At 42.5% G+C, this 27,625-nt stretch overlaps 1 protein-coding gene across 3 annotated transcripts in view; it reads right to left on the bottom strand.

Moving 5' to 3' along the window:
• The window catches only part of CD226 (CD226 molecule), a 103,161-nt gene extending 77,808 nt beyond the window's left edge, over positions 1-25,353 (bottom strand). For 2 of the 3 annotated variants that reach the window (XM_005586480.5, XM_045377786.2), the window contains exons 1-3: positions 20,297-20,728; positions 11,014-11,181; positions 10,377-10,712 (exon numbers count right to left, since the gene is read on the bottom strand). In XM_005586480.5, the coding sequence (XP_005586537.3) occupies positions 10,377-10,712; positions 11,014-11,059 (382 nt within the window). In that variant the 5' untranslated portion in view covers positions 11,060-11,181; positions 20,297-20,728. Of the gene's footprint in view, positions 1-10,376; positions 10,713-11,013; positions 11,182-20,296; positions 20,729-25,140 lie in introns of those variants that run through there. The other variant, XM_045377785.2, reaches the window with a different exon arrangement.
• Between the last annotated feature and the right edge of the window lie 2,272 nt (positions 25,354-27,625).

Here is a 27,625-nt window from a genome sequence, read left to right as displayed (position 1 = left end):
ACCATCCACTTTCAGTTTCCCATTTACTTCACCCTTGAGAAGTGCAGTGACCATAACCTTGCTTTCCGTGACTCTTAAAATGCTTTTTATCATCTGCCTTCTTTATATACTATTTTATTTCATTATGGAGTGAGATTTCCAGGCCTTTAAAATGTTTGTTTCATCCCTTGTGGATTCCTTATAGATACCATTTAATATTTTTTCTTTAAATCAAAAACTGCTAAAATGTAACACTTTTTAGTCTTGTGTGTGTGCATGCATATACACACACATGGACATATAAAACCTTTATTACTTATTTCTAAGCTCGCCAGAATGGGCCTAAAGAGAGAGCTTACGGCTTCATTCTCTAATCCATTGACTTGAAATGACTTTTTTTCTTATTTCTCCATCTTAAGAAAATTAAAAGTGATAGAGATACATACGATAGACAAAACTGAAAAAAAGTCTACACAAGGACTAAACAAGCTAAAAGGAATTGGTGACTCTTATAACAGGAGAATCAGAAAGACTTTCTCTGTAGCCTTCTTAACCTTGTTTGGAATTTCCTTTGACAGGCAATAGCCTTTCATACCAAGTCTCCTCCTCCATCACTTTCACTTGTCATTAATAAATATGGTGTCATTTTCATATGTTTCCTTCTTTCCTTCTGAATTTGGGATAGGCCAAAAAAAGGCCAAAATGAAAGTGTGCAAATACCTTAATATAGATTGTAAAATACAATTGTATAAAGCATCTGGCTTCCTTTGCCTTTTGAAGCAGCAAGTCAACATGTCAACCAAGCCATAAATTGTAAACCAGAATAAATTGCATTAATTTGTTGATCAATTCTATGTGTTGGTTCAATTTTAGAGGTTTTCGTTGTTTTGTTGTTGGAGTCTTTTTTGAACAATGAAAATTATCTTCCAAAGTCGGTTACACTGGAGCCAGAGCTATCCATTTTCTAGATAATTTTCTAAAGCAATTCTCCTGGAATAATGCCCACTAATCTCAACCTCCAAATTTTCTGACTTGCCTCCTTCAAGGTTAAGTTCAAATTCCACTTTTCCACTCTGCCCTGAATTTCCGAGGTAAAATAAAATTCTATACTCTAGACTACAATAGGACTTATTTTTTTGCCTCAAATAATCATTTGTGATATACAACTTTTCTCTCCCCCAATATTCTGCATCCTATTTAGAGCTAAGATCCATGTCTTTCTATCTTCCAAACCACTGAACATTACATTGCACATTGTAGATTCTCAGGAAAGACTTGATAAGTGAATTAATGGGTAAGTGGGTTCAGCTCCTGCAAATCAGCACACCCATTTATAAAAGCCAGATTTGAAACTTCCCTCTCCCCAGCTTTAAATCAAATTTAAAGGCTGAAATTATACCCCAGCATTAGAAAAATGCTGGCCATGCTGGCCTCATCTAATATATAGGCCAGCATGATCTTTAGAATCCCTTTCATCATAGGATTCCTCAGAACTGTCATCAATTCTGGGGCCCTTAATATTAAAGGAATCTCTTTAGTGCCACTAACCAACAGATATAAACAAGAATGAATGAAAACTTTGGCTGCTATGTCAGCTGCTGGGAATCTGGACAGAGAACACTTGGCCTTGAAGGGTGCAGAGATGAGAGCCTTCTAAGAAAGAGCATGGATGGCATATAAGGAGCCTCATCCAACCTGGGAGACAATGAGACTCTTAAAGGGAAACAGGGAGGAACATCTCTGTGTCCAGTTTGAGATAAATGGACTGGAACATGGAAGATCATAGACTCAGCAAAACGTACAATGCAGCCAACACAAAGTACCTACATGTGTGGAGCAAGAAAATCTAACCCTCTACTATAAATGTGAGTTCCATGTGTCTTCTGCTCTCGTATCAATAATTCAACTGTTTGCTTTCCTCTCCCTCTCCTGACTCTCCCCCTCTTTTCTCTATGCCCTCTACATTCTTTACCGTGAATACCTTCTTTAACACACTACAATGTGACCATCCTCTGAGCCACAAACTATGACCTTAGACTTCTGCCCCCATCCATTGGTACTTTCTTAGTTAACCCTCTTGTTTACATGTGCTGAATGATCATTCAGATGACTTCAAATTGGGTATTTTCAATCCTGGTTTGTTGCTCTATAATTTCAATTGTCAGCTAGTCAAAGGCTACTTTACAATTTAATACATCTGAAACAGACTTATTTCCACTCTTCCTAGCCAAGTTGGTCTCTTCATTTCACATCTTTTTCACTAAAACCATCATCTTTTAGTCCTTGGATCACAAAAATTTGAAATCATTGCTGAAACTTACCTCTACCTGACCCCTAGGCCACATCAGAATGAAGATTTCATCCTTACCTTAGACCTTTGAACTGCTCAAAAATTGCAATTGCATCTCTTTTCACCATTAGAAATCAGTAGATTTGGCCAGGCAAGGTGGCCCACGCCGGTAATCCCAGCACTTTGGGAGGCCAAGGTGGGGTGGATCACCTGAGGTCAAGAGTTTGAGATCAGCCTGGCCAACATGGCAAAATCCCCATCTCTACAAAAATTAGCTGGGTGTGGTGATGTGGACCTGTAATCCCAGTTACTCAGGAGGCTGAGGCAGGAGAATCACTTGAACCTAGCAGGTGGAGGTTGCAATGAGCCGAGATCGTGCCACTGCACTCCAGCCTGGGCAACAGAGTGAGACTGTCAAGAAAGAAAAGAAAAAAAGAAAAGAAAAGAAAAGGAAGAAAGAGAGAGAGAGAAAGAAAGAGAAATCAGTAGATTTGAAAGAAAACTTCTAAAACGTTTTGAGACAAATGGGAAATAAAACACCTGTATAAGGAAAACACCCTCACTATGAGCCTTAAAGACCCTTTCAGCCCTTCCTGATTCTGTTCTATCCCCCAGCTACCCATGTTTTTGAACTTTACTCTTTTTATAGTTTTACCACGTTTGTATCTACAAATAACATATTGTTTAATTATGCATATTTCTAAAAACTTTAAAGAAAGGAACCCTAGTCTCCCCATTTTTTGTAACTTGTTCTTTTCTTTCAACACAAAGTTCGTGGGCTTCATCCATGTTGGTGAGCAAAGTGATAATTCACTCATTTTAGTGACGTAGAGTATCCTAATGTGTGAATAGACCTCAGTGTGCTTTTCTGTTCTACTGTTGATGGGTATTTGGGTTGTTATCAATTTTTTGCTATCGCAATCACTGTTGCTATAAATATTGTCAGGAATTCCCTATATTGAGAGATCTCTTGGATACCAAACAGAGTAGAATTATTGGATCATAGGATTTGGGGTTTTTAACTAGCTAATGCCATATCATTTTCTAAAACAGGTATGAAGGTTAATTTTACGTGTCAATTTGAAGGGTGCTTTGGGATGAGATTAACATTTAAATTGGTGAATTTTGAGTAAGCAGTTTGCTCTCCACAATGTAGGTGGGCCTCATTCAACAAAAAGACCAGCCTCCCCAAGCAAGAGGGATTCTGCAGCAGATGACCTGGGTTTCATCTGTACCATCAGCTCTCCTGGATCTGCAGCCTGCAAGCCCATGCTGCAAATTTGGGTTTATCAGTCTCCATAATTATATGATATAATTTGGTTGTGTGCCCACCCAAATCTCATCTTCAGTTGTAGTTCCCATAACCCTCACGTGTAGTGGGAGGGACCAGGTGGAGATAATGGAATCATGGCGGTGGTTTCCCCCATCCTGTTCTCATGATAGTGAGTTAGTTGTCATGAGATCTGATGGTTTTCTAAGGGGCTTCCCCCTTCTCTGGGCACTCATTCTTCTTCTCCCTGCTGCCATGTGAAGGACATATTTGCTTCCCCTTCCACCATGATTGTAAGTTTCCTGAGGCCTCCCCACTCATGCTGAAATGTGAATCAATTAAACCCCTTTCCTTTATAAATTACCCAGTCTCAGGTATGTCTTTATTAGTGGCATGAAAATTGAGTAATACAGTAAATTAGTGCAGCAGAGAGTGGAGGGCTGCTGTAAAGATACCCACAAATGTGAAAGCAACTTTGGAACTGGGTAACAGATAGAGGTTGGAACAGTTTTGACAGCTCAGAAGAAGACAGGAAAATGCGGGAAATTTGGGAACTTCCTAGAAATTTGTTGAATGACATTGACCAAAATGCTGATAGTGATATAAACAATGAAGTCCAAGCTGAGGTGGTATCAGATGGAGATAAGGAACTTGTTGGGAAGCGGAGTAAAGGTTACTCTTGCTATGCAAAGAGTTTGGTGGCATTTTGCCCCTGCCCCAGAGATCTGTGGAACTTTGAACTTGAGAGAGATGATTTAGGGTATCTGGCAGAAGAAACTACTAAGGGGCAAGGGGTTCAAGAGGAAGCAGAGCATAAACATTTGGAAAATTTGCAGCCTGATGATGCGACAGAAAAACCTCATTTTCTGGGAAGAAATTCCAGCCAGCTGCAGAAATTTGCATAAGTAATGAGGAGCCAAATGTAAATCACCAAGACAATGGGGAAAATGTCTCCAGGGCATGTCAGAGATCTTCATGGCAGCCCCTTCCATCATAGGCCCAGAGGCCTAGAAGGGAAAAGTGATTTCCTGGGCCAGGCCTAAGACCCCCTGCTCTATGCAGCCTCAGGACTGCATATGGTGCCATATATCCCAGCCATGGCTAAAAGGGGACAACATACAGCTCAGGCTGTTGCTCCAGAGAGTGCAAGCTCCAAGTCTTGACAGCTTACATGTGGTGTTGGGCCTGCGGGTGCACAGAAGTCAAGAACTGTGGTTTGAGACCCTCTGCCTAGATTTCAGAAGATGTATGGAAACACCTGGATGTCCATTCAGAAGTTGCTGCAAGGGCAGAGCCCTCATGGAAGACCTCTGCTAGGGCACTGCAGCAGGGAAATGTGGGGTTGGAGCCCCCACACAGAATCCCCACTGGGGCACTGCCTAGTAGAGCTGTGAGAAGAGGGCCACCATCCTTCAGACCCCACAATCTGAATCTGATCCACAGACAGCTTATACCATGCACCTGGAGAAGCCACAGACACTCAACACCAGCCTGTGAAAGCAGCCAAGAGGGGAGGCTGTACCCTGGAAAGCCAGAGGGGTGGAGCTGCCCAAGACCATGGGTGTCCACCTCTTGTATCAGCATGCCCAGGATGTGGGACGTGGAATCAAAGGTGATTATTTTGGAATTTGAAAATTTAATGACTGCCCTACAGGATTTCAGACTTGCATGGGGCTAGCAGCCCCTTTGTTTTGGCCAATTTCTCTCATTTGGAATGGGTGTATTTATCCAATGCCTGTACCCCCCTTGTATCTAGGAAGTAACTAACTTGCTTTTGATTTTACAGGCTCATAGGTGGAAGGTACTTGCCTTGTCTCAGATGAGACTTTGGACTGTGGACTTTGAGTTAATGCTGGAATGAGTTAAGACTTTAGGGGACTGTTGTAAGGGTATGGTTGTATTTTGAAATGTGAGGATGTAAGATTTGGGAGGGGCCAGGGCAAAATGATATAGTTTGGCTGTTTCCCCATCCAAATCTCATCTTGAATTGTAGTTCCCATAATCCCCATGTATTGTGGGAGGAACCCAGTGGGAGGTAGTGGAATCATGGGGCCAGTTACCCTCATGCTGTTCTGGTGAAATCTCATGGTTTTGTAAGGGGCTTTCCACCCAGCTCAATCTGCACTTCTCCTTCCTGCCGCCATATGAAGAAGGACACGTTTGCTTCCCTTTTCACCATGATGGTAAGTGTCCTGAGGCCTCCCCAGCCATACTGAACTGTGAGTCAATTAAACCTCTTTCCCTTATAAATTACCCAGTCTTAAGTATTTCTTCATAGCAGTGTGAGAATAGACTAATACATCATGTAAGCCAATTTCTTATAATAAATCTCCATGAATTACACATTGGTTCTCTTTCTCTGGAGAAGCCAGACTAAAATAATAGATATACTAATTAACCCTCCTGCTAGCAGTATGTAAGGGTTCCAATCTATAGATGCCTATTTGCTTACCTTGCCTGCAAGTCTTACTCTCCTACAAGGCTGCAGCTAGTGTAATCTTCCAGGTGGTGAAAGAAAAATCTGGTTTTACGTTGTGTCTCTCTCTAAAAACTATTCAGGTATGTCCCATGGTCTGCATTACAGATGGAAGTCAAAATTCCATTAGGCACATCAATAACTTTTCAGATTTATTTCTGACATTCTGCTGCCCTGGTGAGCTGCAACTCCTTTTTTAAGCACAGAATCTACTGTACTAAAGCTTTTCCTGAGACTCTAAAGTATCATAAGCTGAGCCTTTTTGCTGGTGCAGGCAGGGAGAGAGTCTTACCCTCACAGTGTCTTCCCTTCCTGTGAGGCTGCCTCTCAGGCCACCTCTGTGGGTAGAGAGGGCCTCAGAGCCCAGGGTGGAAACCACATCTTATACACACCCAGTGCCCTAGTCAGAGAGGGCCAGGCTCTGCCTCCTGCATGAACTTTACACCTCCACTGTGCCCTTCTTTAAGCCATCAGTACCCCCAGGACACCCTTCCCTCTCTGTCTTCTCTCTTCCCCAGACCCCAGCCTCTCTAATTAAAATATTCCTTCCAATTCTTCAGAGTCCAGCATGACTTTTCTCTACTGTGACCCTCCATGGTTCATTCTGCTGGAGTTAAGGTCTCTGACTCTTCAGAAAAATCAACTGGGGTCACTCTGGTGGTGTCATTTGGCAGCTTGAGAACCTTGGACAAGTGAGTTTACCACCCTGAACCTCAGTGTCTTCTGTTGTATCACAGGAACACATTACCTCCCCATGGTGCTTCATAAGGATTAAATGAACTGACACTCAGTTGCATCCTACAGAGCAGGCACCCGGTTAACACTAGGTGGCAGAACATTCTGAGTGGGTCACTCATTTGGGGGGTATTTCTGTAAATGCAACTATATTTGCTTTAACTGACTAATAAAGCCAGAGACACGTAGGTGACAGTAATTTTCTCCATGACCCCACAAACTCTGCCAGAAAGGGCTACCTTGAAAATGTTGTCCCCCAAGTCATCTCTGCATATTTTCTCACAAACTAGGTAAAAACAAATGCATTTATTCTTACCATTAGAGTCTCTAAATCAATTGTTAACAAAGAAATGCCTGTTCTGGAAAGAACACATATTTTCAAATAACTTCATATTAGTAGTACCATTTATTCAGAATAAAATGTCCCATTTGCTCTTAAACTCTAGGCTGAAAGCTGGAGGATTGATAGGAGGTGCAATGGCCAAGGTCTCCTTCTTCGAGGGCCCTGGTGGGTTCCCATGTGCCCCAGGCTGACAGTTGCATCAATTTGCAACTTTATCTGCTGGGACATATGCGAAAGTTGGGGACTTGGAAAGACCACTAGACTTCACTTCACTTCAATGTCATCACCTGTAAATTCAGGCGATACAAAAGTTCAAGTGCACACAGGAGATTCAAGGAGGAAGTCTATGAAGATCCAGACTATGTAAAATTCCACACATAATAAGCTATCAGTAAATAGCAAAAATCAACATATTTACAGAGCATAGGGCCCAACTCCTTCATCCTTCTTAAGTTCTTACAATCTATTATATAAACTAGGATTTCTAGATTCCAAGTCTGATTTTTTTTTACTATGTAATGTATTTTCAACTCCCCCTTTACAGTATACAAAAGTACAGTATTTGCAATCCCAGTATGTTGTTACTAAAGTATGTAAGAAAATTTTAAGCACACCTAAGGTTAAGTTTTAAATACAAGTAATATTTTTTAAACTCACTATCCTTCTTAGTTTAAAAAAGTGAAGCTCTCAAACTCTCAAAATTGGGTAGAATGCGCTCACTAGCCCATTACATCAATCTGCTCTTTAAAATATAAATGATCAAAACAAGAGCAATGGATCATGGCTAAGGATACCATCATGAAGAATTCAAACTAGATGGACAGCTGGTACCCCTTCCTCTGACTGATAACTGACTGAAAATCTCCACATTGTATTTTTTTAAGCCCCATGAAGGGGAAAGCTCTCTTTTTCTAACCTCAAAAAATAGCAGTAATGACAAATCTGGATGAAAACAACAGGAAATATTCCTAAGACCATTCATATGTGATGCTAAAAATCCTACCTTTGCATAACAACCATCATTTAGTTCTTTACAGGTTAGCCCCATCCTCTATCCTGAAAGGTCGAGCTGTTTTCAGTTGGTTGTCCTGTGACAGAAACCAAAACAGCTAATTTGGAACCCAAACTTTAAAGTCGCACCACACAAGGCAGCAGTGGGGAGTGCATCCTGTTCTAGTTTTGGTGGCTCAGGCCTTGTTTCCAACGGCTCACTCTATGTTAAAAGCTTTGCCAATCTTCTACTTCACCTGCCTGACTGATTTATTACACAGTAAAAACTTCCAAGCAGGATTTAACAGGTGTCTACATACAACAGCAAATGAGGACTTGTATGGTGAAATGGAGTCTTTAATAAACATTTAACTAAAGAAGCATTGCAGATTGACACTCTATAAGCCTCACTTATATACACAAAATTAGTCTTCACCCTAGCCACACCTAAAGAGAAAGGGAAAACTAAATATATGAAGATGTTTCTTACCTCCTGACCATTTGATATTCCTCATATAATTCTGTAATTGTTCTTTTAGCACATAGATCCCTTAAAAATAAAGCACTATTATGTCAGATGTCATATAATGTTCTTCTCTATACAGCCATGGGGTATAATTTGAGAGACACCACACAAGAAACACACAGCTCCAAAAATATTCCCTTCTTTAGATTGTCACTAATATCTGAAAATTTCATTACTAGTCCTTTTGGATCACAAGCATAGGAAATAATAATAAGATGTATCATTCTCTGACTACCATGGGCCAAGTTCTTTAAATATATCGTCCCTCAGCCATTCAACAAGTAGAATGGTACTACCAACCCAATTTCCGGTCCAGGAACCTGAGATTTAGAGGAATGGAGCAACTAACACAAGGCTAATGGAAAGTGATGACTATAAACTCAAGTGTTTCCAATATACTACAACCAGTTCATGTGGTCATCACTAGAAAGACAAAACCACAATCTCTGGTAAATAAAGCAAAAAACACTCCAAGGGATCATTGGGTTCTTTCTGCCACCACAGCTCAAATGTATGAAGAATGTGTCCTCTCTAGCTAAACCTGGAAGAGGTGAAAGATGGAGCCAGGGCCAAGCATGGTGGCTCATGCCTGTAACCCTGGCACTTTGGGAGGCCAAGACAGTTGGATCACTTGAGCTCAGGAGTCCAAGACCAGCCTGGGCAACATGTTGAAACCTCATCTCTACAAAAAAAAAAAAAAAAAAAAAAAATATGACAATTAGCCTGGCATGATGTATTAGTCCATTTTCACGCTGCTAATGAAGATATTCCCAAGATTGGGCAATTTACAAGAGAAAGAGGTTTAATTGGACTTACAGCTCCACATGGCTGGGGAAGCCTCACACTCCAGGTGGAAGGCAAGGAGGAGCAAGTCTCGTCTTACATGGATGGCAGCAGGCAAACAGAGAGGCCTTGTGCAGGGGAACTCCTCTTTTTTAAACCATCAGATCTCGTGAGACTTATTCACTATCATGAGAATAGCATGGGAAAGACTTGCCCCCATGATTCAATTACCTCCCACCCAGTCCCTCCCACAACACATGGGAATTCAAGATGAGATTTGGGTAGGGACATAGCCAAACCATATCATGTGGTGGTGCACACCTGCGGCCCCAGCTGCTTGCGGGGCTGAGGTAGGAGAATCACTTGAGCCCAGAAGCTGGAGGTTGCAGTGAGCCAAGATCATGCTATTGTACTCCAGCCTGGGTGACAAAGTGAGACTTTGTCAAAAAAAAAAAAAAAAAAAGGAAAAAATAGGAAGGAAGGAAGGAAGGAAGGAGAAAAAGAGAGAGAGAGAGAGAGAAAGAAACAAACAAACTAACTAACTAACTAACTTAGATTTGGTACTGTAGGAAGAACCTTGAACATCCAGGGGTTGATGTGAGTACTGAGTGTCCAGCAGAAGGCAATGGTGCTACGTCGCTGTGATAAAGCCCTGAAAGGAAGGCATCAGGATCCTGAACCCATGTGTTGCCAACATCAGTTTAATCAAGGCTTAGGTTATCATGAAGACAACATAAAACCTGCACTTTCTCCTACTACATTCAAATTTGAAAGGCATTTCTACTCGGACACAACAGCACAGTCAGAAAAATGAAACAGACTCCCAAGATTGCTCCTTCAAAGTCGTAACATCAAAGCATCTAGAAACGGAATTGGAGAATGCCACAGAAATACGAGAGAGCATTCTATAGCTTCTACTTGGGCTTTATAGAAACAAATGTTGTAGATGGATAAAAAGGGATTAAAAAAAAAACTTGCCCTTACCTGACTGCACCACCTGTATCACCTTCTGCCAAGTTCCCTGTGGGTAAGTGTAAAGAGAGCAGGAATAGTAGCCAACATCATCTTCAGAGGCATTCCGAAAGAAAAGAGTCATGTTGTTGGAAGCCATCGTTGAATTCAAAAAGTAAACCCTCTCAGCATAGGGCTTCCTTATGACCATGCCATGAGTAGGGCTAAAAATGGCTATGGAATCCTTCTCGGTCCCGATCTTGAACCACTCCACCTGTGTCAAGATGCCCACTGATGGATATACACATTCTAGAGACATATTCTCAGCAAAGGGAACTGATGTATGCCAAAGCACCTCTTCACACAGAGCTGAAATATACAACATCACATTAGTTCTGTTAGCCTTGATGATGGAAACACCAAATCAATATCTTAAACTTTGGAAGCCCTAGCAAGATAGTGCATTGAGATCACGGTAAAGGATGACAGTTTCTGCCTTCTTCTAAAAAGGTGTCCTGCTGATCATTGGAAAATGTAACTTTTAGTTTTTCTGAACAAGTGAGAAATTATCCTAGCCAACTAAAGAGCATTGTAAATTCTGAATATGCCACGCCGTAAGAACAAAAACAGGAGCAAAAATTTTAAATGAAGATATAAAGATCATCTTTACCTCTGTATACATGAAGAAGAGCCAAAAGTAAAGTAGGATAATCCATCTCTGGAAGCTGTTTAAAAGGCTGGTCGATTTTAAAAAAATTGCTTTTTATAATGTGACATGCAGATCCCAGCACAATGCAGTTTCCTTCCTCTCAGATGTTATCAGTCGTGTCTTCTTTTTCTAAAGTATGAACACAGGAAAAAGGCCTTAGCTTAAAAGACACAGGTTTGCTCTCGTATGATGGGCAGATTTGAGTTACTTCTCTCTCGGGGAACCAGTCGGCTTCTTTTCAAGCTTTCATTTTCTACAAGGAGTCATTCATTCAACAAACATGTGCTGCATGCATTCTCTGTGCCTAACTCTGCTATAGGCAATGAGGATACAATAATACAAAAAAAAGTATTAGAACTTACATTCTATGGGGGGGAGGGAGAAATTAAAATAAAGATGTAAAAACATAAATAATAAGTGAAAGGTGGTGCATGCATGGAGCAGGGAAGTCCTCACTGAGAGCATAAGATGAGGCAGAGGCTGGAGTGGGTGGAGAGAGCCAATGCCCAGTACTGACAGCCCATCCTGTGGCCTTCCTTTCACCTCTTCCTCCTTGCTGATCTCAGGCATTGGCGTTGGTGAGGACCAAAAAACAGATCCAAAGCCCATCAGATACAAAAGTATGGTGGCCCAGAGCACATGCAGATCTACCATTATGCGAGACTTACCTTTTGATTTTGAAATAATTAGAGAGTCACAAGAAGTCACAAAGAGAGTACAGAGTACAGAGAGGTCCCTGCTCCCAGGTTCTTCCAGAGGTCATATCTTACATAATTACAGTTCAATAGCAAAGCAAGATTCATTTTTCAGGTTCATCATTGCTTACTTCTTTCTTTTATAAAATACAAGTTCTAATTCTTTTTTTTTTTTTTTTTTTTTTGAGACAGAGTCTCGCTCTGTCGCCCAGGCTGGAGTGCAGTGGCGCGATCTCGGGTCACTGCAAGCTCCGCCTCCCGGGTTCACGCCATTCTCCTGCGTCAGCCTCCCGAGTAGCTGGGACTACAGGCGCCCCCCACCACGCCCGGCTAATTTTTTGTATTTTTAGTAGAGACAGGATTTCACCATGTTAGCCAGGATGGTCTTGATCTCCTGACCTCGTGATCCACCCGCCTCGGCCTCCCAAAGTGCTGGAATTACAGGCGTGAGCCACCGAGCCCGGCCTAAAGTTCTAATTCTTAAGAACTTGTTAGGAATATATTAGCACGTCAGTGTAAAAAGTAAACCCCTATAAAAAGAGGAATTGCATCAATGCATTTGACCCTGTAAGAGTGTCAAAATAGAAGATGAGTAAAAATTGGGAAAAGTAGGAGCAGAAACCACTGAAGACAATTTTATCTAATGCCAACCCTGAACTTTGTGACTCAGTCTCAAAGTGTATCAGCAAGTGTCGACTACTCAGCATCAGTATCTAATGTGGGAACTTGCTCAGGGAATATAAAATCAACAATGTAATGATAATCAGAACAAATTGTAATGTGTGCATATATAATCAAGCATGGTGTTACTTTGTATTTATATGGCATATTTTCTAAAAGCTTTCACATCTGTGATATTATTTATGCCTCTAGTTGTTTTGTGATGTAGTCAAAAGAGGTATCTGTTATCTCTGTTTTGTAAATAAGTCAATCCAACAATTCCTCCAAATTTTACTGAGTTATGCCGGGTCCCCTGCTTAGTCCCTTGGAAATACAATCATAAAGAGGACACATCTCTGCTCTTAGGTTATGCATAAGATAGTGGCTCATATCAATTTTAAAGGCAATTTATCATAGCAAAACATGATCATCTCTATACAAAGTCATTTGCTAAGTTTTATGACAGCCAGAGAAAGGACAAATCATTCTAATAGATCGTGGAAAAGGTTTTATAGAAAAAGTGGGAGAAAGAGGCGTGACAATGGGGGTGTTTCAGGAAATGGTGTGACTGCAGTCTTGCGGGTGGGGAAGTGACCAAAAATGAGACTGAGTCTGGATTGAAAAGTGACGTGAGTGACACACAAAGGAACTGAAACGTGGCGATCAGAAACCGTGGTGTCATGCTGATGTCTGTAACTCCAGCACCCAGCACAATTCCCCAGGCAAAGCAGGCTCTCAGCAACGCCTGTGACGTCAACACATCCGAGAGGAACGTGGAGCCGCCCGGGAGCGGATGGAGGAAGGGGTGCGCACAACTTCGCATTTTGGAAAGATAATCTTGGTCACTGTACAGAACAAACAGGAGTGGCAAGGACATGGAAGACTTCCATCAAGTTGGAAAAATTAATTTCATCTATTATGTCCTAATGACAAGATTTTCTCCTGACAGGCACCAGCAAAAATAAAACTACAAATCCCAGGCTAAACCAAGTCCAGAGAATTCCTGAGGTCCTCAGGACAGGGTCTCCCTAAGTACCCCTCCTGCATTCATATCTCCTGCCTCAGACCTGTGTCCCTTCACACACGAACACACACATCGATACATGCACACATTGACACACACACTCACACACTCAAACGCATGAACCCACACATGCTTTCTCCCACACATGCACGCACTCACACACACACATGCACAGTCTCACGCATGCACTCACACATGCTCTACCACACAGTCATACACACAGCATGCACGCACATACACATACACTCACACACACATGCTCACACTGTCTCAATCACATGCATGTACACACATACTCTCACATCCACGCACTCACACACATCCATGCACTTACACGTTATCACACTCATATGCACACTGTCTCACACACTCATACACTATCTCACACAATCACATGTGTGTGCACACATACTCTCACACATCCACACACACATGCACTTACACATGCTCACACTCACATGTGCACACACTCACTTTCTCACAATCACATGCATGTGCACACAAACTCAAACACACTCACATATGCATGCATTCACACACATGCACACACACGCATGCACTTATACATGTCCTCACACATGCTCACATATGCACACTGACACAATCTCACACAATCACATGCATGTGCACACATACTCTCAAACACACTCATACATGCATATACTCACACGCAAACACGTACATGCATGCACTTACACATGCTCACACACACATTTGCACACACTCTCACACACTGTGTCTCTCACACACACACACACACACACACTGCACCTGGAGTGATCTCAAAACAGAGTGTATGGCCAAAGTCTAAAATACTACCTGCTCTTTTACAGAAAAAGTTTTTCATACCCCCGGTCTAGTTGGAAAGACAGACATCAGACGAACACACAAATAAATGCACAGTTATGAAGTGCATGTCACGCTATGAAAAGGAAGCCACACACGCCGGCGTGGGAGAGAATGGCTGGGGCTACAGCCAAGCAGAGGCTGTGTCAGGTTGGTGGTCAGGAAAGGCTCTCGGGCAGTGAAGTGTGTTCTGGAATCTGCAGAAGCAGGAGGCTGTAGCCACATGCAGGGTGTGGCCAGGTGTGAGGACGAGCAGTCCAGGTGGATAGGAGAGCAGGTGTACAAAGTCAGACTTCGTGGAAGTTTTTCAATCATTGTAGCTAGATCCATTGAGAGGAGATGGAAACAGAAACATGTAGAGATGAGTGGGGTGGGAGTACATTTGCCTTATACACTTCCTGATACAATTCTAAGAGCAATTGGAGAGTGTTAAGCACCAGAACAATATGATCAGATTTAAGTGATTAGAAAGATAACTGACCACCACCCGCTTCACTTTCCTCACTCCTGGCAGTATTGTGCCTGGGTTTGAGTATCCACTCCTTTCCACACACCACAGGGATATTACGACAAATCTAAGCTATTCTACTAAAAACTATGATTTTGTGCGTGCGTGTGTGTGTGTGTGTGTGTGTGTGTGTGTGTAGAGATGGGGACTTGCTATGTTGTCTAGGCTGATCTCAAACTCCTGGTCTCAAGTGACCCTGCCACTTCAGCCTCTTGAGTATCTGGGACTATAGGCATGAGCCACCACACTCAGCTAATTTTTTTAAATTATTTTTTGTGGAGACAGGGTCTTGCTACATTACCCAGGCTTGCTTGGAACTTCTGGACTCAAGTAATCCTGCACTTGTACATGTTGGCCTCCTAAAGTGTTGGGAGTACAGGCATGATCCACCATGCCCAGCCTGAAAACTATGATTGATTTGAAGGGTCAGAGAAGCCAACTATGGCCTGAGTTGGCCCATCAGATTGAAGGAAGTTATTCACATTCCATGCCAGAAAAACAGCACGGAATGTGAACAATTTCTCTTCTCTCCATCCCTGTTTCTATTTTTATCTCCTCTCATTATGCATGAACAAGAATGCTGTCCTGGTTACCACAGGCAGCCATATTGAAGGACAAACAGGGTGGTAGAGAGAGACAGAATGAACATGGGGCTCAGATGGCGTTACTGAGCTACTGAATCCACCAACTCTGAAGTCTGAACATATTATATAGAATTACAAGGGGCCCTGAATAGCCAAAATGGTATTGAAAAAGAAGAAAATGCTGAAAGACTAACATTTCCCAATTTCAAAACTGTAGTACACAGCTATAGTAATCAAAACAGTGTGGCTACTGGCATATACATAGACAGAGACCAAGGAAATTGAAATGATCGAGAACATTTATACACTGTTTGTGAGAAGGTAAATTAGTACAACGTCTATGGAAAATAGTTTGGCGATTCCTCAAAGAACTAAAACTAGAATTACCATTAGATCCAGCAGTCCCACTACAGGGTATCTACCCAAAGGAAAAGAAATCAATATATAAAAAATATACCTGTCCTTATATGTTTATTACAGCACTATTCACAATAACCAAGATATGGAATCAACGTAATTGTCCATCAGTGAAGGATTAGATAAAGAAACTGTGGTATATATACACAATGGAATACTACACAACCACAAAAAGAAGGAAATCATGTCTTTTGCAGCAACACAGACAGAACGGGAAGCCATTATATTAAACGAAACAGCTCAGACACAGAAACTCAAATACCACATGTTCTCACTTATAAATGGGAGCAAAATAAGGTGTACCCATGGACATATAGTATGCAATAATGGACATCAGAGACTTGGAAGAATGGGAGAGTAGGAAGGGGTGAGGGATAGAAATTACTTAATGCGTACAATATATATTATTCAGGTGATGGTTATATTAAAAGTCCAGACTTCACCACTATATAAAACTGCTCTTGTACAAAACTGCCCTTGTACCCCTTGAATTTATACAAATAAAAATAATAATAAGCCCACACATCTATGAACAATTGATATTCAACAAGGTGCCAACCCCACTGAATGGGGAAAGAACAGCTTCTTCAATAAATGATCCTGGGGCAACTGGATAGCCACATGCCAAAGCACGAAATTGGATCCCCACCTCCCATGAAACACAAAAACTAACTTAAAATGGGTTGACCTAAATATAAGACCTTAGACTGTAGAAATCTTAGAATAAAGCACAGGGGTAAATTTTCAAGACCTGGAAGTTGGCAATGGATTCCTAGATATGACACCAAACCTATGGGCAACAAAAGACAAAAAATAAATTGGACTTACCAAAATTAAAAACTTTTGCGCATCAAAGGACATTTTCAAGAAAGTGAAAAGTCAGCCTACAGAAGGCAAGCACCTATTTGCAAATAATCTATCTGATGATGGTCTAATATCCATAACATATAAGGAACTCTCAAACTTTAGCATAAAAGAAACAACCCAATTTTCAAATGGGCAAAGTACTTGAATAGACATTTTCTCCAAAAGATGCTCAACATTATCAGTCAGGAAGGAAACACAAATACAAACCACAATGAGAACTCACTTTATATCTACTAGGATGGCTATAATCAAAAAGAGAAAAATAAATATGTTAGGGAAAATGTGGAGAAATTGGAACCCTTGTGTACTGCTGCACAAGGGTTGTAAAGAAATGTAAAATAATGCAGCTGCTGTGAAAAACAGTTTAGAGATTCTTCAAAAAGTTCAACAGGATTACTATATGACGCAGCAGTTTTACTCCTAGGTATATACTCAAAAGAATATACTCAAACCAATACTTGCAGACCAATGTTTATAGCAGCATTATTCACAAAAGCCAGAAGGCGGTAACAACCCAAACGTCTGCCAATGGGCGAACGAATGAACAAATTGTGATCAAATCCCTACAATGGAATATTACTCAGCCATAAAAAGGAATGAAGGGCTGATGCATGCTACAACATGAATAAGCCTTGGCAACACTATGCTAAGTCAAACAATGCAGAAACAAAAGGCCACATTTTGTAAGAATCCATTTATACAAAATATCCAGATAGTGAAATCCATGGAGATGGAAAGCAGATTGGTGACTGCCAGGGACTGTTGGAAGGAGGGAATAGGGAGGGACTGTTGAAGGTATGGGGTTTTCTTTGAAAATGATGAAAATGTTTTGGAATCTGATAAAAGTGGTAGTCGCAGAACATTGTAGATGTACTAAATGCCACCGAACTGTACACTTTAAAATGTTTAATCTTGGCCGGGTGCGGTAGCTCACACCTGTAATCCCAGTACTTTGGGAGGCCAAGGCAGGTGAATCACTTTAGGTCAGGAATTCAAGATCAGCTTGGCCAACATGGTGAAACCACATCTCTACTAAAAGTACAAAAATTAGCTGTGCATGGTGGTGTGCAACTGTAATCCCAGCTACTTGGGAGGCTGAGACAGGAGAATCACTTGAACCCGGGAGGCATAGGTTGCAGTGAGCCGAGATCGTGCCACTGCACTCCAGCCTGGTCAACAGAGCAAGACTCCGTTTCAAAAAAAAAAAAAAAGAAGTTTAATCTTATGTTGAATAAATCTTAGGAGAACAATGTCATGTGAATTTCACCTCAATTTTTAAAAATTATTGTTAGTGAATAACAAGAGTTCACATTCACCCCAGGTCTTACCAATGAATGATGCCACCCCATCTTGCTGCTGGCCACGTATTTATCTATTTCAGTTGATCCCCCGACCACCCCGGTCCAAAGATGCCAAGTACATTCTAAGAACACAGTACATTATGATAGTACAGTCTAAGCATAGAGTCCACGGACACACTCTGTGTCACAACTTTGTGATAACAGCTGGAAATAAATAATGCAAAGGATTATGATAGTCGAGGTTGCCAGATAAATGATGTATTTTAAAAAATCACTACGTGTTTATTAAACAAATGCCAAAACATATATATATTTTCTGAGGGAGGGGTCAGGGTTGGGTAAAGTGGGGTAGAGGGGCAGGTAGAGAGGTACAAGGGCCGAGGGCCAAGCCAGGCATCTGCAACACTGTACTGCCTCGAATCCTAAGAGAAACGAGATGAAACACACCATCATCCACTCTCGGTGGCTTCTACGATCAGGCCCAAAGCGAACTTCCTCACTCAGGATGAAGAAATGAAGTGCGTGGGAGGAGGATTGGAAAAGGGTGCCAACTGGTAATAACTTGTAGGAACTCCTTATTCCCAAGGCATCCAGAGCCAACTAGTGAAGAGATGAAGAAAACTTAAGTGTATTTGCACCCTGGAATCGAGGGCCCTAGAGGTCACAGATTCGAATGAAAGGGGCTGAAAGACTTGCAGCTGAAGACAAAGTTCAGCTGTTACAACTTTGCTAGAGATGAGCCCTATTTATCAACATCTAACCAAAGACAAATAGAGACGGCGCTTGAGCTATTTTTGTTGCGTCGGCAGCCATTTTTTGCATGATTTATGAAGGGATTTTGGCTTGAGGTTTTTTTTCTAATAGAGCTGTCTGTATAAAAGAGCTTTGTCCTCAAGGAAGTCATTAATCAAAATATTACTGGATTTCTCTACTATTAAAAATGTCTCAGCTAACCACAAGAGCATGAATTCATCTCACAAGCTTGCCTCTGAATGCAGACTCCTAGGTGGCCCGGCGGGGTGGGGACAGGGAACACTCTTCAGCCACACCGTTCTTCTTCCCGTAGGCTGTCCACGCAGGCAGAACCTTCCCTGTCACCTCAGTTTCGTTGTTTCTGCTACTTACAATATGTCCTGCTTCCCCAGATGTCTCTACGGTTTCTGGGCATTGGGTGGAGTCTCCTGGTGTCTACTCAATGACCCCACCTTCCCCAGTTTATGCAAAAACACCTGATGTGTGTGATGGAGAATCTGCTCTGATATCTTTCGACACTTGCTTGGAAAACAATTCACATGCTGGAAAGCAGAGGACTGCTAACAGAAAATCTAGCTAAACTCAGAACAAGTGACTGGGGCTGGGAAGATAACAGTGTGAAGTCCTTTGCTCCCTCTGCTCTTTCTCAGATGTGAGGGTTTGTCTGCCTGCCTTCTGCTGGGATGCCCCAGCTGTTAAGAGGCTCATCCTTCCAGTAAGATTTCCACAGGAACACAATAGCCTGGGTTTCTGCTCCCTTCCTCAAATCATCTCATTAAGAGAATCTTTCCAATGTGGGCCGCATGGTCTCCTCTAGACCATGATACCCTTAGAACCTTGGCAAGTCATACACGTGTCCCCAGGAGTGAGGCTACTGCTGAGTGACCAGTAGAACCGCACTTCCAGTCAACGCCGGCTCCTGCTGGGGTTCAGCAGGGATCCTCTAGGACAGGGCTCTGAAACTGCGGCCTGAGGGCTGCATGCAGCCCACTGTCTGATTTCCATAAACAGTTTGGTTGGCAACAGTCATGCTCATTTGGTTACATACCATCTACCACTGTTTTTGTGCTACGATGCTGGAACCAAGAGGTGTTAGGTCACAACTGACAGACACCACGTGGCCTACAAAGCTGTAAATATTAACTACCTGGCCCTTTACAAAAAAAGCTTCCCAACCCTTGAGTAGGATAATAAATCTTTGGATCGTGGACATTTATTATTTAAGTTCATCCTTTTTCAGTCTTGCTGGAGAGAAGGAAGATTTAGCTTGATAGACCAGATGCTGGTAAAATTAGCTCAGTTTTCTTATTCTCGAGAACTTTACTATCAGATCTATTATAAACACAATTCTAGAGACAGACTGACAAAAAGTACTTAAATGGTACCCTTTTACTACAAACTGCACCCCTCATTAAACTAACAGTTTACAGAACACCGAGCACTTAACTGACTCCAGCTTTTTCTCGCAGCTCTTTTCCTGCTGCATCAACTTGCCGTGTTTCACTGGCAGCCCCCAGCCCTTCGCAAACAATTGATTTAAAAAGTTGAGCTCAGAACCATCCAATCTTTTTTCTGAGAAGGTTACTAACCTTGAGACGTGAGTGCTGCTCGCTCTAACGCTTCTTCCCATCTGTGTCTTGGTTAAGGGCTTTTATCGTATCCTGTTTATCATCCTGTTTATCGCGGCCTCTTAGCCTCAACCCCCTCTTGGTCACTGCAAGCTCCCGGTTGCTCCCTCCCTTAATTAGCACTGCAGGAGCTGCAGGGAGCTGACTCTGCCTGTGCCCCCGAGCTCTTCTCTCTACCAGCACTTCTTCAGATAGCAACTGAAGTGAAGCACTAATGTTTCATGAAGCGGGGTTTTTTGAAGTCAGGTTTACCTGTTTCTGGAAGCAACTTTACCATTGCAGCTACCCAGACTCATTTCAAACTCAGATAAAGTTCTGTCCCTCTTTTCCCCAAAGAATCTACAATTTGAAAGGACGCACTTCTCCTTTGTTCTAACTCTAAATAGAAACTACACTCCCCGCCGAAATCAGAGTTTGTTTCTTTGCCTTTTCTTCCCCGTTTTCTTTTTCTGCCAATCAAAGCACGTTAGATTCAGCTGTCTCTTTAAGTCAAGAAGCTTTATCTCTGCCCATATCTAAGTATGTTTCGGTCTTACTTTCTAGATACTGTCTTTTTTTTTTTCTTTGCCTCCCATTCTCCGACAGAGAAAGTACACAAGTCAGTGTTTCCTGAGAACGAATCCTGCATGTTTAGCAGCTTTTGTCTCTTAGAAACACTAGCTTTTTTAGCGGCACCAGGCCATGGCAAAGTTAGTTTTATTGATTCCTTTGATTTATTAGGTTATGGAGGTTCTCTCCTGGTTAAACCACCATGAAGGATTGTGGCTGAGGCGTTAGTGTGTAAAATTCACAGAAAGACTAGGAAGGAAGGACCACATTTGACAGGTGAGAAGGCACTCATGGGGCTGCCCTACCCTGCACATTTAATTATGCCTCACAGGTGCAGGACTGGTCTCTTCTGCTGGACCACTGCATGTCCGAAAGCAAGGGAGAAGAAAGTGCAATACTGCCTCTCATGACACAAGTGTTTACTGAGCCTTGTCGTGGGCCAAAGGTAGCCAGAGGTAGCCTTCTCAAACACCTGCCTGACTCTCGTCACTCCCTTCAGTGCCTCACTGTCCTCAAGAGAATATCCAAATGTCTTACCGACTTGCAAGGCCTGTGTCATTGATCGCTGCCATTTTCCCGGTGTTATGTCTTACAATTCTTCTGCTCACTCCTAGTCTTTATTGCTCATCCACCTTACATTGGGTAATTTGAGGACAAAGCTCTGATGGGGCAAGGTGTTCTCACATGGAGTTTCCTCATCTTCTCTTATCCCTCTCCCATCCAGTAGGTCTCAGCTCAAATGTATCTTATAAGATACTCTCCCTGGGGCCTGCATCTGTCCAGTGAGTTTCCAGAGAACCCCAAATACATCCTCTCTGAAACACTTACCACATCCTATTGTGATGCCTATTCACCCTCTGCATTTTTTACTAGAGCCTTATAGGCACTTCCAGGCCCAGGTAAAATCTCATCCCTGCTCTATCAGATCCTTGCACAGGGCCCTTGCCCACACCAGGTGCTCAATCAGCACTCGTAGAATGAGGACGAAGCCATGCAATCACTTCCATCTATACGGTTTCCATAGTGTGGTCACAATCCCAATTCCATCTCGTTTCCATCTGCCATCGTTAGGGCTGGTTTTTTTTTTTGGTTTTTTTTTTTTTTGCCTCAACTTTCGATTTTCTCAAGGAAAAAGACAAAAACAGCCTTGACCCAAAACACCCACTGATATTTGCAGGACAGACCCAAAGACAAGTTTTCTTTTGAGTCAAAACTCTTCTTCAAAATTATTCAATGGGCCCTGAAGTGAACCTCACACATCGTCTGAAACAGTCCCCGTCTACCCACGTGGTTCACAATAGGGTGAATGCAAATCCTATCTATCACGACTGCTTATACCTACAGGGACCTGGCTTGAAAGTATCTTTTAATCTTTTGCTTACTCCCTGACTCACAAAATCCAGATCGCTAGAGGCTGGGGGGCTTTCCCAAATTACTTTTTCATGGTCACTCCCTAATTCAGTGTTCACAGGCAAATACACACACACACACACACACACACACACATCCTTCTCCTTCTTATCACCCACATCCCATATAAGCTACTGCCATTTTGGGTTTTTTTTATTTTTTATTATTTAGCTATTGCTATTTTTAAGGCAGGCACAATGGAGATATATTTTGTTGTTTTTCTGTAGAGGTCTATCCTCTCTGGTTTATTTAGCTGCTTCTTGGAGGCTCTCGAAATCTTGTAATAAATACAAAGAACCCAAGACTAGCTTTGAATCATTTCCAGAGAAACACAGGCATCCCAAGATCTTGGCCCCAAGGATGCAACATTGTCCCCCCAACATGGAACTACAAAATTTTACTCAGCAAATAGGGGAAATGTTGAAACATCACATGATCGATAATAAATTACAAAACAAACAATAAAAATAACCTGAGACAAATGAAATTGCCCTATCCCTCCAGAGAACAGATGTCCTAAATGTTCTAACCAGCAGAACAAATGGGCGTAAAGAGGAAAAGTAGTGAGATAGATTGAAGATTACCACTCAGAGATGAACAGAGCCCTTTCTCCAACAGTTTTTCATGACCCTTACAAAAGCCTTTTTGAACAATTTTAAGCAAAAGTACTCTTTAACCTTACCAGTTGTTGACAGAAGCAGAAACAGCAGAAGCCATCACATCCCTAGTTGCAGCATCGCATCAGCTCCCTCCTTCCTCTTTTTTTCTAAGGTCACCAAGGCACTAACTCGCTGTTCTACCAAAGGGTAAGGAAAGAAAGAATCAAGCATTTACCCTGCCTTTCCTGTACAATTTATAATTCAAGGTGACCCGAGTTTCTCTTTATAGAAAAATTCAGCTACTAAGTGGAAAAAACAATCATAGTTAGTTTTCGTCACCATTTTGCAACCCCTATTAAAATAACAGATGGAGACAATTGTTAATAGATGCTAAAACCATGAGGTGGACGGTTAATGGGGAACCTTATAATGAAAGGTGCTGCTGATTGACAATACCTGAGCCCTCGGATCAACCATAATCTCGCTAAATATGGCACAGCCAGGCACGAGGGGGCTCCAGACAAGATGCAGCAGGGAGAAAGCAGCGCCACCTAGGTAGTCCTCTTCCCTGAGTAGCTGAGCCTGAATGCAGCCAAGCCTCTAGAAGTAACCAGCAGTGCATAGAAAATACAGGCAATAGCTGGGCGCGGTGGTTCACACCTGTAATCCCAGCACTTTGGGAGACCGAGGCAGGCGGATCACTCTGCAGTTTGAGACTAGCCTAGCCAATATGGTGAAACCCCATCTCTACTAAAAATACAAAAATTAGCCTGTTGTGGTGGTGCACGTCTGTAATCCCAGCTACTGGGAGGCTGAGGCACAAGAATCACTTGAACCTGGGAGGCAGTGGTTGTAGTGAGCCAAGATCGCGCCACTGCACTCCAGTCTGGGTGACAGAGCGAGACTCCATCTAAAAAAAGAAGAAAAGAAAAAGAAAAAAAGAAAATACAGGCAATAAAAGACTGAGTTAAAAGACACTAAGAGCCCACAAGGAAGCAACAAACTGAACATAGAAAGCAGAAGCTACTGCAGAACAAATATCTCAGTTTCCTCCAGCAACAAAAGGCAATTATGATGAACACAACCAGTAAATGCCAAAAAGATACTTGACTTTTTTTTTTTTTGAGACGGAGTCTTGCTCTATTGCCCAGGCTGGAGTGCAGTGACACGATCTTGGCTCACTGCAACCTCCACTACCTGGGTTCAAGTGATTCTCCTGCCTTAGCCTCCCAAGTAGCTGGGGTTACAGGCATGCACCAACACGCACGGCTAATTTTTGTAATTTCAGTAGAACAGGGTTTTGCCTTGTTGGCCAGGCTGGTCTTGAATTCCTGACCTCTGGTGATCCTCCTGCCTCAGCCTCCCAAAGTGCTCGAATTACAGGCATGAGCCACTGTACCTGGCCAGATACTTGATAATTTTAAATACCCTTTCCTGGGAAAGACTAATAGCAATTTTGTAAATTTCATCAGCATGATAAAGTTTATGAGAAACTAACAGCAACCTTGATAGTGAGACACTAGAGAAATCTCAATTCAATTTTGAAATAAGACAAGAATGGCCACAATCACTGTCCATATTTAACATATTCCGGAGGTTTTAACTAAATGTAATAGATTTTAAAAAGGAATAGGAGCTGTGAACCTTGAACATTTTTTAAAATGTGTGATTTGTAGGTGATCCACCTAGAGAACACAGTCAAATAAAACAGAAAAGAATTTAATAAGCTGCCTAGCAAAATAATTTTATAAGACTCAGTTGCTTTATTGTATATCATATCCAAAAGAACAGCAAAATTTACACGTGCATATGTATATGCAGGTATAAATGTGTGCCCGTGTGAATAGATTTGAATGTATCTCAAGAATTTATAGGATTCAAACAAAGAAATTTGCTAATTTATCAAAGGAAATAAAAGAAGTCTTGAATAAATGGAGGCATGTCCTATTCTCCTCTATGGCAAGACACAATGTTGAGAATGCATCCAAAACATTTTTTTTAGTTACCTGGAATTTTATACTCTTTTCCATTATTAAGCAGGTCAGGCTATGAACAGCTATTCATGAGGCACTTATTGACAGCACTCTGTAAAAAGGTCTTCACTTAGTATATTGCAGAAATGTTATATGTTTGCACAGTCAATCACTGAAGACCTTTTGCAACACACACATCCCCATAAAAGTAAGCAATGGATGAACTGCTGTGAAAAGTGCTCCCAGGAGCAGAAATCCACACCCTGGTTCTTACCTGGTTTTAGCATTGCCAAGGGCCCAGCAAACCTCACCTACGACTCCCTCGGCCACTGTTCTTTTCTTCCTCCACTGTTTTCAGTCACCCTCTCTTGAGGGTCTCAAGGTTTCAAGGAAATAAGTACTTACACACACATCTTAAGCACTCCAGACCTCAAGCATCAGGCCCGGGTAAGTGCTAAGTTTTTCTTTGGGAATTTTTCTAAATGACACCAGGAAGCAGCAGCCAGCACAGCTATGTGGACAAACAGGAACCTGCAGATACCCACTATCTCCTTCCCCCAGTTCCAGTCCCCTGACAAAGCTCATGCCCTTCTCCTCTGCATTCCACATCCCCTTCTGCTGCAACTATTTGATAACATTGCACACTGCATTATGGCTACTTAGTAAAGTGGGTGAGAGTTGCCATCCTGTAAGTAAAAGTGTGAGCTTTGCAGAGAGACCTGGGTTCAAATCCTGTTCCATGCCTGGCTAGCTGTGGGACCTCCAGTCCTCAGCACACTGATGGCAGCGCAGATCCCGGCTAGGCCACGGCCGGTCACCCAGGAAGGCAGCCCCCACCTCATGTTACCCGTGGCCCAGTGGGCTCCACTCTTGTCGGGGTCCACTGAGGGTGTTTTAACACTCTCCGTGTTAAAAAGGTTGTTTTGCCTCCTGAACTCTCAATACTGCTGTGTCTCAGATTATTTAAAGAAAATTTCATTTTCCAAAATGGCAGAAATCCCATATTGCTTAAATTAAGATATATTCTTTCGAGAATTTTTTACTGAGAACATTTTCATCTGCAACTGGACAATGTAGCTTATATCTGAACTGCTTAGTTAGCATCTACAGAACAGTCACTGTCCCCAAAACCCACCACCTTAGCAAGGTGCCTGAATGAGGGAGGGTCTCCAGTTTCAGGCACACCTTGGGCCGCCCCTCCCTGGAATCTGAATCTGGTACGATGTTATGTAACGTGGTTAAGATCGCATCTCTCAGGCTCCCCGAATCCAGTCCAATATACACCTTGTTGAATTTATTAACAACCTTGCATTTCACGCTCCAAAGTGTCTTGATTTGGGTGACAAACTCTATGGTCACCCTAAGAGCCACGAAGCGGGCTGTGGGTTTGAAGGAAACCCCTCGGTTCCAGGAAAACCAGGACAGTGGGTCATCCTTGATAGAGCAGGGACCAGGACCCCCTGGGTCCAGCCCACCTTCCCTCATGGCCAGCTCGCTTGAGGGGCTGGGGTATGTCTTCTAGCCAGGTCTCAGTTAGGACTGCCCTCAGCCATCAGACAGCGTCTAACAATTCTGGCTTTCAAAGGGGGCAGGGCCAGAGTCTCACCCTCCTCTTCCTAGCACATGTGGCCTATTTGAAAAGTTGCCTCCTTGTCCCCGAAGACTACACGGCTTCAGGAAGGGCAGGCTGCATCAGCCGGAAAAGGTCCTTCCATAGCCCTACCCCAGGCAAGGGCATTTATTCACCCTTACCTGCACCTGCTTGAGGTGGTCAACAGTGGTTCCGAAAACCAAACAGTGTCCTGAGGGAACCAGCTCTTTCATCCACTGGAGAGAGAAGACAGCGCATCTTATAAAATAAACAGATGCAACAATATACGAATAAATACTTTAAATTCTTTCTCACCTGCTGGCACACTCTACGTAAAGTTGTCCCCTTTGTCTTATGTTTGTGTTTTGGGTTCGTCTCTGGACCCTCCAGCTTGAATATGTGTTCCTTGGTGTGAAGACTGCCTTGTTCACTGTGTCTGTGTTTGCCTGGTACCAGGTAGTTTCTCAAGACTTTGACGTGCTGACTCCAGGATAGCCCCAGGCAAACCCAGAGAGCTGATCACCCTAGCTCTATCCCCAGTGCCAAGGGCAGTGCCCAGTATAGAGTAAGAGTTCACGAAACAATTGCTGCCTGGCTATGATCTTGACTGTTATTTTGCAGTTTTGTTCTTAGAATTTGAAGAGTGGGAAGGAAGTGCCAAAATGCCCATTAGGATCTTAATAAATACAAGTGCTAGCTCAAAGGGAGAGCTTAAAGCTTTCTCCCGCTGGGCCCTCACTCCATCCCAGAAGGAGATAGGATGCCATGGTTGACCAGATGCACCAGCCTGCCTCCTGCCAAGCAGCACCATCCTCTCTGTCTATGCTTTCTGCATCACTTCGCTTGGGCTCCCTGAAACCAGTCCAATATTCACCTTGTTGTATTTATTACCAAGCTTGCATTTCATTTTCAAAAGTGTCTTGATTTGGATGACAAATTCCATGGCCACCCTAAGAGCCCTGTATCTAGGGGCTGGAAGACCAGATGCTGCACCTGCCAGAATCCCTGGCAGCCAGATTCCAGATGAGATTCTGTCAACCAAAGGCACTGGCATGAGGTCTGGAAATCAGAAGAGAAGTAGGATTTCATTTCTGTCAAACTGACAGTCACAATGGTCACAATTCCACTTGTGGAAATGTGTGCTTGTCGTTCTTCTTTAGCTGTGGTG

The sequence above is a fragment of the Macaca fascicularis genome, chromosome 18 (genome assembly GCF_037993035.2).
Source record: "Macaca fascicularis isolate 582-1 chromosome 18, T2T-MFA8v1.1".
Classification (NCBI taxonomy): Eukaryota; Metazoa; Chordata; class Mammalia; order Primates; family Cercopithecidae; genus Macaca; species Macaca fascicularis.
The sequence above is the reverse complement of the archived record's forward strand: the minus strand, read 5'-3'. Positions and strand labels throughout refer to the sequence as shown.